This window comes from Piliocolobus tephrosceles, chromosome 17 (assembly GCF_002776525.5).
Source record: "Piliocolobus tephrosceles isolate RC106 chromosome 17, ASM277652v3, whole genome shotgun sequence".
NCBI lineage: Eukaryota > Metazoa > Chordata > Mammalia > Primates > Cercopithecidae > Piliocolobus > Piliocolobus tephrosceles.
This window is the reverse complement of record NC_045450.1, coordinates 17,895,311-17,907,506: the sequence shown is the minus strand read 5'-3', so window position 1 is coordinate 17,907,506 and position 12,196 is coordinate 17,895,311. Positions and strand designations below refer to the sequence as shown.

The 12,196-nt window shown below is 47.4% G+C and overlaps 1 protein-coding gene and 1 non-coding gene across 4 annotated transcripts in view; both read right to left on the bottom strand.

Annotated features, from left to right (window-relative positions):
- Positions 1-12,196, bottom strand: part of TMC7 (transmembrane channel like 7) — a 70,631-nt gene that overhangs the window by 43,621 nt on the left and 14,814 nt on the right. For all 3 annotated transcript variants that reach the window (XM_023189728.2, XM_023189727.2, XM_023189729.2), the window contains exons 2-3: positions 9,073-9,316; positions 2,192-2,340 (exon numbers count right to left, since the gene is read on the bottom strand). In XM_023189728.2, coding sequence (XP_023045496.1) covers positions 2,192-2,340; positions 9,073-9,316 — 393 coding nt within the window. The remainder of the gene's footprint in view (positions 1-2,191; positions 2,341-9,072; positions 9,317-12,196) is intronic.
- LOC111524561 lies at positions 6,145-6,251 on the bottom strand. The gene has a single exon (XR_002725819.1). It is a non-coding gene; the product is annotated as a U6 spliceosomal RNA (small nuclear RNA).

The following is a 12,196-nucleotide window of genomic DNA, read 5'->3' as shown; positions in this document are numbered from 1 at the left end:
TACAATACAATACAATACAATACAATACAATACAATACAATACAATAGATAATGCAAAAAAAGTTTAATGTTTCTAATTTTGTATTTTGTTTTTTTATTTTCATTTCTATTTTTAGATTAAATAGAGACAGGATCTTACTATGTTACCCAGGCTGGTCGCAAACTCCTGAGCCCAAGTGATCCTCCTGCCTCAGCCTCCCAAAGTGCTAGGATTACAGCAGGCATGAACCACTATGCCCGGCTAATTTTGTATTTTGGCACAACTTCCAATTTTTGCATACTTGCTATGGACCGAATTGTGTCCCCACCCTCAAATTCATATGGTGAAGCCCTAACCCCCAGTGTAATGGTATTTGGAGATGGGCCTTTGGGAGGTGATTGGTTTCGATGAGGTCTTGAGACTGGGTCCCCATGATGGGATTAGTGTCATTATAAAAAGAGACACCGGAGAGTTTGCAGTCTTTCTCAGAGCACACTCAAAGCAAAGGTTACATGAACACAGCAAGAAGGCCTGTTCAAGCCTCCAAAACTGTGAGAAAAAGTATTTGTTTTTTAAGCCATTCAGTCTGCAGTATCTTGTTATGACAGCCCAAGCCAACTAGAGATAACACTTTAATCCCAAATTCTCACCATTATAGGAAAGGAAGGGTTCACAGTATTTTCAGGGCCATGGGAACTCTCTGCAGTTTGGTAAAAGTGATGAACCTCGTCTCAGGATAATAAAGCTTTCTGTTTGTTTATTTATGTTTTTGTTTTGAGACAGGGTCTGGCTCTGTTTTCCAGGCTGGAGTACAATAGCACAATCATAGCTTACTGCAGCCTCAAACTCCTGGGCTCAGGCGATACTCCTGCCTAAGCTACCCCAGAAGCTGGGACTATGGGTGTATAGCACCACATCCAGCTAATTTTTAAAACTTTTTTGGGGGCCAGGCGCAGTGGCTTACGCCTTTAATTCCAGCACTTTGGGAGGCCGAGGTGGGCGGATCACGAGGTCATGGGATCGAGACCATCCTGGCTAACATAGTGAAACCCTGTCTCTACTAAAAATACAAAAACTTAGCCAGGCGTGGTGGCGGGCGCCTGTAGTCCCAGCTACTTGGGAGGCTGAGGCAGGAGAATGGTGTGAACTTGGGGGGCAGAGCCTGTGGTGAGCCGATATCACGCCACTGCACTCCAGCCTGAGCGAAAGAGTGAGACTCTGTCTCAAAAAACAAACAAACAAACAAACAAACAAACAAACAAACAAACTTTTTGTTGTAGAGGCAAGGTCTTACTTTGTTACTCAGGCTGGTCTCAAACTCCTGGGCTCAGATGGTCTTCCTGCCTCAGTCTCCCAAAATGCTAGACTACAGGCATGAACCACGGCCAGGCTGGGATAATGTTTTTAATAATACGATAACTGTATGTCTGTTTTTATTTTATGCATTGAAATTAGAAGTATAACATTTTTAAAATAATATATTTATGCCTAATATTTTAATGCATAAAATAATAGTCTACTAATATTAAATATTATAATTTAATATTATTTTAAAATAATACTATTTATGCATTTAATTTAAATTATTAAATAATTTATTTTACTTTATTTTATTTTATTTTGAGACGGAATCTCGCTCTGTCGCTCAGGCTGGAGTGCAGTAGCACCATCCCGGATCATTGCAAGCTCCACCTCCAGGGTTCACGTCATTCTCCTGCCTCAGCCTCCCGAATAGCTGGGACTATAGGTGCCCACCACCATGCCCAGCTAATTTTTTGTATTTTTAGTAGACACAGGGTTTCACTGTGTTGGCCAGGATGGTCTCGATCTGCTGACCTCGTGATCCACCCATCTTGGCCTCCCAAAGGGCTGGAATTACAGGAGTGAGCCACTGTGCCTGGTTTTCACTAGCACATTAAATAACAAGATCTAGCGGCAAGTCTAATAACAACTGAAATTTCCAAGCAGTCACGGGCATTAGCAGTATTCCAAGATAAATACAACAACTGCAAGGGACAGGAAAATAGCCACGATTTTTTCCTGGTGACAAAGACACAGGTTCTGCTAAACCTTGCAGTGGTTTGTTGCTCACATTCATCATGGAAGGAAATGCTCAATTTCAGCTAGACCCTAGTGGAAACGAAGCTGTACTTGCTCCCCAGACACAGAGACTTCTGCAGAGGAGCCTGCACAGAGGCCGGGGCGGGATACCTTCTATGCTGCGAATGTCCTCCCGCCACAGCTCCAGGTGGGTCGTCATCTCTCGAGCCTTCTCCAGGAACCTCTTCCAAGACTTGCTGCTATACCGCTTCCACTGGTCCCACTCAGAGAGATACTTCATTTGTGTCTCCTGAATGTCCCTGCATGGAAAACATGATCATGACAATCACAACAGCAGCAGCATCAAGACTCAGCATCCCAGCCCAGCGCGGTGTTCCACGCCTGTAATCCCAGCACTTTGGGAGGCCAAGGCAGGATCACCTGAGGTCAGGAGTTCAAGGCCAGCCTGGCCAACACGGTGAAACGCCATCTCTACTAAAAATACAAAATTAGCCAGGCATGGTGGCAGGTGCCTGTAATCCTGGCTACTCAGGAAGCTGAGGCAGGAGAATCGCTTGAACCTGGGAGGCGGAGGTTGCAGTGAGCCGAGATTGTGCCATTGCACTCCAGCCTGGGCAACAAGAGTGAAACTTCATCTTGAAAAAAAAGAAAAGAAAAAGACTCAGCATCTCATAAAACCCCAGCTGAAACGACAGAGAAATATGTGAGCTCTCATACATTGCTGCAAGGAATATAAAATGCTGCTGCCGCTATGGAAAAGAGTTTGGCAGTCCGTCAAAATGTCAAACAGAGTAACCATGCGCCCTGCGGTTCTCAGATCACATGAAGCCAGGAGTTCAAGACCAGCCTGGCCAACATGGCGAAACCCCGTCTCTACTGAAAATACCAAAATTAGCTGGGTGTGGTGGCGGGCACCTGTAATCCCAGCTACTAGGGAGGCTGAGGCAGGAGAACTGCTTGAACCCAGAAGGTGGAGGTTTCAGTGAGCCGAGATCATGCCATTGCACTCCAGCCTGGGTGACAGAGCGAGACTCTGTATCAAAACAAAATTATTTTAAATAAAAATAATAAAAATAAAAGACAAAAGAAAAATAGTATTTTGTGACACATGAAAATCACATGAAATTCAAATTTCAGTGTCCATAAATATTCCTGCAACACAGCCATGCCAATTCATTTATGAACCATCTGCAACAGCAGAGCTGAGTAGTTGCAACAGAGACTGCACAGCCCACAAAGCTGATCCTGAGTCTAGAGGGAAAGCAAACATGTTGACATTCAACAACGACAGCTCCCTGGGAGAAGTGCTACAAAAGGGGATGTGGTCAGGGCTCTGGAAACCTGGAGGAGATGCCCCAATTCCAAGTTGGTGTTGGAGGAGGGAGTAAGGAGAGCAGCGGAAAAAGAAGGTGCTGGGGCCCGAAGGCGAGAGATGAAACATGAGGAATTTGCCAACTATCCATGGCACATGGCACACAGCCTCCACCCTCCCACCAGTCTGTCCTCCTCCATCAGACAGGGAGCTCCTATTAAAGAAAGGACTTGAACCTCCCATCCAAACAAGCCTCCCCGTGTTGTGCGTCAGTTTCCTTATCTGTAAGTTGGAGTTAGTAAAGTACCTACCCTTAGATCAGTGGTTCTCAAGTGGGGGCAATTTTGCACACCTCCTAAAGAACATCAGGCAATGGTCTGGGGACATCTTTGACTGTCACAACTTGGGGGAGGGGGACATGCTTCTGGCATCTAGTGGGTAGAGGCCAGGGATGCTACTAAACATCCTCCGCTCCACAGACGGCCCTCCACAACAGAGAACTATCTGGCCCTAAATGTCAATAAGCAAGAGTGTGGCTGGGCGTGGTGGCTCACGTCTGTAATGCCAGCACTTTGGGAGGCCGAGGTGGGCGGATCACGAGGTCATAAGATCGAGACCACCCCGGCTAACACGGTGAAACGCCGTCTCTACTAAAAAATAAAAAAAAAAAAAAATACAAAAATTAGCCGGGCGTAGCGGCAGGCGCCTGTAGTCGCAGCTACTTGGGAGGCTAAGGCAGGAGAATGGCGTGAACCCAGCAGGCAGAGCTTGCAGTGAGCCAAGATGGCGCCACTGCTCTGCAGCCTGGGCGACAGATCAAGACTCTGTCTCAAAAAAAAAAAAAAAGCAAGAATGCTAACGTTAAAAAACCCTCCCGGGCAGGGCGCGGTGGCTCAAGCCTGTAATCCCAGCACTTTGGGAGGCCGAGACGGGCGGATCACGAGGTCAGGAGATCGAGACCATCCTGGCTAACACGGTGAAACTCCGTCTCTACTAAGAAATACAAAAAACTAGCCGGGCGAGGTGGCGGGCGCCTGTAGTCTCAGCTACTGGGGAGGCTGAGGCAGGAGAATGGCGTAAACCCGGGAGGCGGAGCTTGCAGTGAGCTGAGATCCGGCCACTGCACTCCAGCCCGGGCGACAGAGCAAGACTCCGTCTCAAAAACAAACAAACAAACAAACAAAAAACCCTCCCATGGCCGGGCGCGGTGGCTCATGCTTGTAATCCCAGCACTTTGGGAGGCTGAGGCAGATGGATCACCCGAGGCTAGGAATTCCAGACCAGCCTAGCCAACATGGTGAAATCCCGTCTCTACTAAAAATACAAAAAATTAGCCAGGCATGGTGGCAGGCGCCTGTAATCCCAGCTACTCAGGAGGCTGAGGTGGGACAATCGCTGGAACTGGGGAGGCAGAGGTTGCAGTAAGGCAAGATGGCGCCACTGCACTCCAGCCTGGGCGACAGAGTGAGACTCGTCTCAAAAATAGATAAATAAAATAGCCCGGGCGCAGTGGCTCATGCCTGTAATCCCAGTTCTTTGGCAGGCCGAGGCGGGCGGATCACCTGAGGTCGGGAGTTTGAGACCAGCCTGACCAACATGGAGAAACCCTATCTCTGCTAAAAATGCAAAATTAGCCAGGCGTGGTGGCGCATACCTGTAATCCCAGCTACTTGGGGGGCTGAGGCAGGAGAATCACTTGAACCCGGGAGGCGGAGGTTGCGGTGAGCCGAGATCGCACCATTGCACTCCAGCATGGGCAACAAGAGCGAAACTCCGTCTAAAAAAAATAAATAAAATAATAATAATAATTTGAAAACCTTGCCTCAGTGGGTGGAGTGGGGATTAAAGGAAATAAAGAGCTTAGAATAACAACTATTAGCAATAAGAATTATCCTCCCTAGCCGGGTGCGGTGGCTAAACCTGTAATCCCAGCACTTTGGGAGGCCAAGGTGGGTAGATCACCTGAGGTCAGGAGTTCGAGACCAGCCTGACCAACATGGTGAAACCCTGTCTCTATTAAAAATACAAAAATTAGCCAGGAATGCTGGTGGGTGCCTCTAATCCCAGCTACTCAGGAGGCTGAGGCAGGAGAATTGCTTGAACCTGGGAGGGGTAGGTTGCGGTGAGTAGAGATCGTGCCATTGCACTCCAGCCTGGGCAACAGTGCAAGACTCTATCTCAAACAAAAAAGAATGATCCTTCCCGTGTCCTTTTCTTTGCCACTTTATATATTTATTTGGTTTTTTTTTATTTTTTTTTTTTTTGAGACGGAGTCTCACTCCATCACCCAGGCTGGAATGCAGTGGCATGATCTCGGCTCAGAGCAACCTCCGCCTCCTAGATTCAAGCGATTCTCCTGCCCCAGCCTCACGAGTAGCTGGGATAACAGGCACCCGCCACCATGTCTGGCTAATTTTTGTATTTTTAGTAGAGATGAGGTTTCACCATGTTGGCCAGGCTGGTCTCAAACTCCTGACCTCAGGTGATCCACCCGCCTTGGCCTCTCAAAATGCTGGGATTACAGGCATGAGCCACTGCACCCAGCCTTCTTTGCCACTTTCTAGGGATTCACTGGTAAACCAGATAGACATGGGCCCTGCTCTCATGAGTCTGTTAGTTTCATTTTTCCAGTGAGTCTGGAAGTCCCTTGATGGAATAAAATATGTCTGTCTCTTAGGTGTGGCAGAGTTTGGTATAGAGCAGTAGTAGTTTATAAGAATTCAAAATCTGAATCTGAAAGAGTGGGAAATAATATACATTTATTATTTATTTATTTGATTTTTAAATACATTTATATATGGAATGTTTCATGAATTTGTGTGTCATTCTTGCTCAGAGGCCATGCTAATTTTCTCTGTATCATTCCAATTTTAGTATATGTGCTGCCAAAGGAAGCACCAAAATTTTTTTTTTTTTTTTTGAGACAGCGTCTCGCTTTGTCACCCAGACTGAAGTGCAGTGGCGCCATCTTGGGTCACTGCAGCCTCAACTTCCTGGGCTCAGGTGATCCTCCCACCTCAGCCTCCTGAGTAGCTGAGACTACAGGAGTACGCCACCATGCCCAGCTAAATTTTGTAATTTTAGTAGAAACAGGTTTCACCACATTGCCCAGGCTGGTCGCAAATTTCTGAGCTCAAGCCATCCACCTGCCTTAGCCTCCCAAAGTGCTGGGACTACAGGTATGAGCCACTGTGCCAGCTGAAATACATTTATAAAGTATCAATATTTTTTGAGAATATAAGACCACCCAAATTAAAAATAAAACCAGAGATAACATATTCTCAAACCTACAAGGCACAGTGTATCATCCAATGTGCATCATCCAATGTGTTATTTTGTTTTGCTATTTTTTCATAGAGACAGAGTCTTATTCTGTCACCCAGGCTAGAGGGTAGTGGCATGATCATAGCTCACTGCAGCCCTCCTATTCCTGGGCTTGAGTGATACACCTGCCTCAGCCTTCTGAGTAGCTGGGACTATAGGCACACATCATCACACCCAGCTAATTTTTCCTTTTTTTCTTTTTTTTTTTTTTTTTGAGACGGAGTCTCGCTCTGTCGCCCAGGCTGGAGTGCAGTGGCCGGATCTCAGCTCACTGCAAGCTCCGCCTCCCGGGTTCACGCCATTCTCCTGCCTCAGCCTCCCGAGTAGCTGGGACTACAGGCGCCCGCCACCTCGCCCGGCTAGTTTTTTGTATTTTTTAGTAGAGACGGGGTTTCACCGTGTTAGCCAGGATGGTCTCGATCTCCTGACCTCGTGATCCGCCCGTCTCGGCCTCCCAAAGTGCTGGGATTACAGGCTTGAGCCACCGCGCCCGGCCTAATTTTTCTATTATTATTATTTTATTTATTTATTTAGTAAATACAGGGTCTTGCTATGCTGCCCAGGCTGGTCTGGAACTCCTGGTCTCAAGCAGTCCTCCTGCCTCAGCCTCTCAAAGTGCTGTAATGACAGGCATGAGTCACTTTGCCCGACCCTTCTAATGAATTTATGCTACTGACCCTGTGGGGGAAGCAATTAGAGAGTTAAGCAGAAATACCCACCTCTGTCATTACACCAGGTCAATGGGAAAATTATGTTTTAAATTCTTCAAGAATAGGGGAGATGGCAAGCTACCACCCAAATCCATTCTCCCCTTCTCTGGCACTAGCTGGAGACACTTCCCAGCTTTCTGAGCAGTTAGGTATGACCATGTGGCTAAATTCTCTCTGGTAGAAATGTAAAGAAAAGTGATATGTGCACCTTTCAGACTTGGCTCTTAACCCACTCCCAAAACTCCCAATGACTCAATGAATGTGTGAATGCCCCATGGCCATGTGACTTTACAGCTCTTCCCATTAGCGGGAGGAATCTCTTTCCACCAAATTGAATCTGGACTGTGATCTGGTTAGACCTCAGACTGCAGTAGGAGGGAAGCTGAATTGGTTCTAAGCCTAGTCTCAGGAGGTTTTGCAGGCTTCTGATCCTCTCTTGGGCTCCAGCTGTTGCCATGCGAACAAACCCAAGCTATCATGATGATACCATGTGATCATCCCAGCTGAAGCCACCCTAGACCAGCTTACAGCCAGCTGATCTACAGCCTAGATCAGCAGAGCCACCTCTCCAACCACAGCTGACTATGGATAAAGATTCAGCCCAACTGAAACTAGAAGGATTTGTCCAGCTGACTGGTAGACTTGAGAAACTATTGTTTTAGGCTACTCAGTTGTGGGGTGATTTATTCTGCTGCGTAGCTAACTGGTATACTCATACTCCAAACACTTTCTTTTTGCACAATGCTTCGTTGCGGACAAAAATGAGGCTTTAGGGGTATGCAGAGCCACAAGATGGAAAGAGCCTGCATCCCTGAATGGCTGCAAAGTCCCCCAGTTCCTAGTACTTTATGCTAGCAAGAAATAAACTTCTGCCAGGCACAGTGGCTCATGCCTGTGATTCCAGCACTTTGGGAGGCCGAGGCAAGCAGATCACCTGAGGTGAGGAGTTCCAGACCAGCCAACATGGTGAAACCCTGTCTCTACTGAAAATACAAAATTAGCTAGGCATGGTGGCACATGCCTGTAATCCCAGCTACTCAGGAGTCTGAGGAAGGAGAATCGCTTGAACCCGGGAGGCAGAGGTTGAAAAGAAAGAGAAGAAAAGAAAGAAGGAAGGAAGGAAGGAAAGAAACTCCTTCTTTTTTTTTTTTTTTTTTTGAGACAGAGTCCCGCTCTGTTCCCCAGGCTGGAGTGCAGTGGCGCAATCTCAGCTCACAGCAAGCTCCGCCTCCTGGGTTCATGCCATTCTCCTCCCTCAGCCTCCTGAGTAGCTGGGACTACAGGCACCCGCCACCATGCCTGGCTAATTTTTTGTATTTTTAGTAGAGACGGGGTTTCACCATGTTAGCCAGGATGGTCTCGATCTCCTGACCTCATGATCCGCCCTCCTCGGCCTCCCAAAGTGCTGGAATTACAGGTGTGAGCCACCTCGCCCAGCCTAGAAAGAACCTTCTAATATGTTGAGTATGTTTGGGTATCTTTTTTTTTTTTTTTTTTAAGGCTAGTCAAGGGAAGCAGTAGGAGTGGAGAAGAAAAGTTTGGGTATCTTTGTCAAAGAGGCTTAACTTACCCTAAGGAATAAAATTTTAATTACATGAGCTCTTCAGGAAAAGCATTTCATGCATAAAACGTACCTCTAGGCCATAACATACACAATGCAGGTTCCAGGTGGCTAGTGAACCAACCTTAGTCTCCGCTTCTCAGAGATGTTCAGTGCATAATTTCGAAGGGATTGGCTGCTGAGGTTTTCAGCGATTCTGTCCTCCAGCTGGGAGCTGTAAGAGTCGGTTGACTTTAGCAAAGTGCCGCTTTGCTTGTCCCGGGAATGGACAGTCGTTCTCCTGCGTGCAATGGACCGGTAGCTTGGCAATTCTTGGAGGAAGTTCACAGGTGGAGAGGAGAAGCAACTGGTGTCTAGAGAGAGGTTCTCTTTGTAAAAGAAAAGAAAACCATCATTCACTCCAGTGAATTCGGAAGCCAAGCAGGAAACTTGGATCTTGGGCATCATCACTGACCCTTGCAGATAGTTACTAGCCTGGGTCTGTGAAGACAGCATTTTGACCTTATTATATTTACCACAGTGGTGCTCAGGACAATGAAATCATCTGCAGATGGGCTCACTTTCTGCAGATGCATTTGCAGACATGCTTTAAATTGCACAACATCTGATTTCCAGTGTTTGGCTGCAGCCACTAGCTAAAAACATGGCCTTGGGCAAGTTATCTAAACTTGCCCAAAGTTTTAAATATTTTAAATATTTGTCAAATGGGGCTAGTAATATTTGCTCCAACTTCCTTCCACAGTGTAGGATATAGTAATGTATTCAATAAAACTCTAAAAAGTGTAAAGTATACTACGCAAATGCATGGCAACAACATCAACAACAATAATAGCATTTCCTGTGTGTCAGGCATGGTGTTAAGAGCTTCACACATATTCATGGGATCCAGACTGGCCTCCTGATCTGCTTGGACCAACAGAACAGAGCAGAAGTGATGCTGGGCCAGTTCTAAGGCCAGCCTTAAGAGATCTTGCAGACTTCTGCTTCTCTCTGGAGCCTAGCCAGAACAAGCCTGAGCGAGCCTGCCAGAAGATGAGACTATGTGGGATGACCGCCCTAGCTGAGGCCACTCCAGACCAGCCTTCAGCCAGCTTGACCGCCCTGTTAACCACAGACACTTAGAATGAATGACATTCCTCATTTACTTGCATTTAGAGAGGTGGTGATTAGGCACACTGCAGACAAATCCAAAGGGTTGACTCCAAAACCCTTATCATTTCTATATCAGGCCAGTGCTAGAAGTCAAGCTTTGCTGTGTCTTGGGCAGCAGGCTAAGGCAGGTGGGCTTTCTGCTGAAGGAGAGGGAAGCTACCTTCAAGATGGGTTTTACCCCTCATCAGATTTTAGTTGCAGGAAGATCATTCTGAGTGGAGACAGACAGGACTCAGGGAGAAGAGGGGGCAGGCAGTCATAATTACCTAAGCAATTACCCCTATGCAGCAAAGCTTCTATGGCTTCCTGATCGAAGCTAAATGTTTGAGTTTGGATCCCCACTCTGTCACTTATTAGCTCTGTGTCTTTGGGAAAGTTACTTAACCTTTCTAAGCTCTGTTTCCTCATCTCAAATATTCATTCAACAACTCTATCTACCATGTGCCATATCTGGAGTTAAGGGAACTGCAGTGAACAAGGCAAGTGCCCTACTCATGTGGCAGTTATATTCTGAGATCAAATAATAAACAGGCAGTAAATATTATGCCAGGAAGTGACAAGTGCAATGAAAAAAAAAAAAAAAAAGAACAGAGTGGTGTCGGGGGACAGAGGCGATATGAGGGGGGTGAACTGTTTTTGATAAGGTGGGGTCAGGTATGGTCTCTCTTTAAAGGTAACATTTAGCTGAATGAAGGGAAGGGGTGAGACCCCTGGATATTTGGGGAAAAGCACCCCAGGCAGAGGGAACCCATACGTGGAAAGGCCCAGCGGCAGGAGTGTGTGTGACAGGTTGGAGGAAGAGTGAATGAGCAAGAACCTGGTAGGCGGTTTTGTTGGTGGCCTCCAATGAGTCACACTGGCCCTCTGCGTGGTCCCCTCCTTGGATTTGCACTGGACCTGTGCTTGCTTTAACCAAAGGACTCAATGGAAGTAATGCTCTGCCATTTCCAGCCCAAAGTCATAAGAGGGCCTTGCAGTAGCACTTCTGTGCTCTTGGGCCAGGGCTGCCTGGAAGGAAGTCCAACTACCTAGGACAACGAGGTGGAGAGGAAGAGCCCGTAAGCCTACAAAAAGAACCAACAACCTGGGTGATTGCAAGAACCAAGGCCCCAGGCTCGTGTCTTCAACCCCCGGGACAGCCAGGCACGGTGGCTCACACCTGGATTACACCTGTAATCCCAGCACTTTGGGAGGCCAAGGCAGGTGGATCACCTGAGATGGGGAGTTCAAGACCAGCCTGGCCAATATGGTGAAATCCCATCTCTACTAAAAATAGAAAAAAAAGAAAAAAAATTAGCTGGGCATGGTGGCATGCACCTGTAATCCCAGCTACTCAGGAGGCTGAGGTAGGAGAATAGCTTGAACCCAGGAGGCAGAGGTTGCAGTGAACCGAGATTGGATGACTGCACTCCAGCCTGAGTGACAGAGCAAGACTTCATCTCAAAAAAGCAAAACAAAAGAAAACAACAACAACAAAAAACCCTGGGGCATCCTCACCAGGCATCGCCGTGATGAGGCCATCTTGGGCACTCCAGCCCCAGCAGACATCCCAGGCAGCAGTGCAAGCGGGCTCCCCCATGCCCCGAGTCATCCCTGATGCACAGAATCAGCAGAAATAATGACATGGCTTAAGCCAGCACGTTTGGAGCAGTGTGTTGAGCAACAATAGGTATTTAGGACAGGGAGAATGGAAACGCTGAAGTCAGAAGTCAGAAGGGTGGCTGGGGTCGGACCAAGTCAGGCTTTGTAGGCCGCAGCAGGAACTTGGGATGTCATGCTTCGACTGCATTTTAAAGGTCACCCTGGGCCAGGCGCGGTGGCTCACACCTGTAATCCCAGCACTTTAGGAGGCCGAGGTGGTCGGATCACAAGATCAGGAGATCGAGACCATTCTGGCTAATGTGGTGAAACCCTGTCTCTACTAAAAATACAAAAAATTAGCCGGGCGTGGTGGCAGGCGCCTGTAGTCCCAGTTACTCAGGAGGCTGAGGCAGGAGAATGGCGTGAACCCGGGAGGCAGAGATTGTAGTGAGCCGAGATCGTGCCATTGCACTCCAGCCTGGGCGACAAACCGAGACTCCATCTCAAAAGAAAAA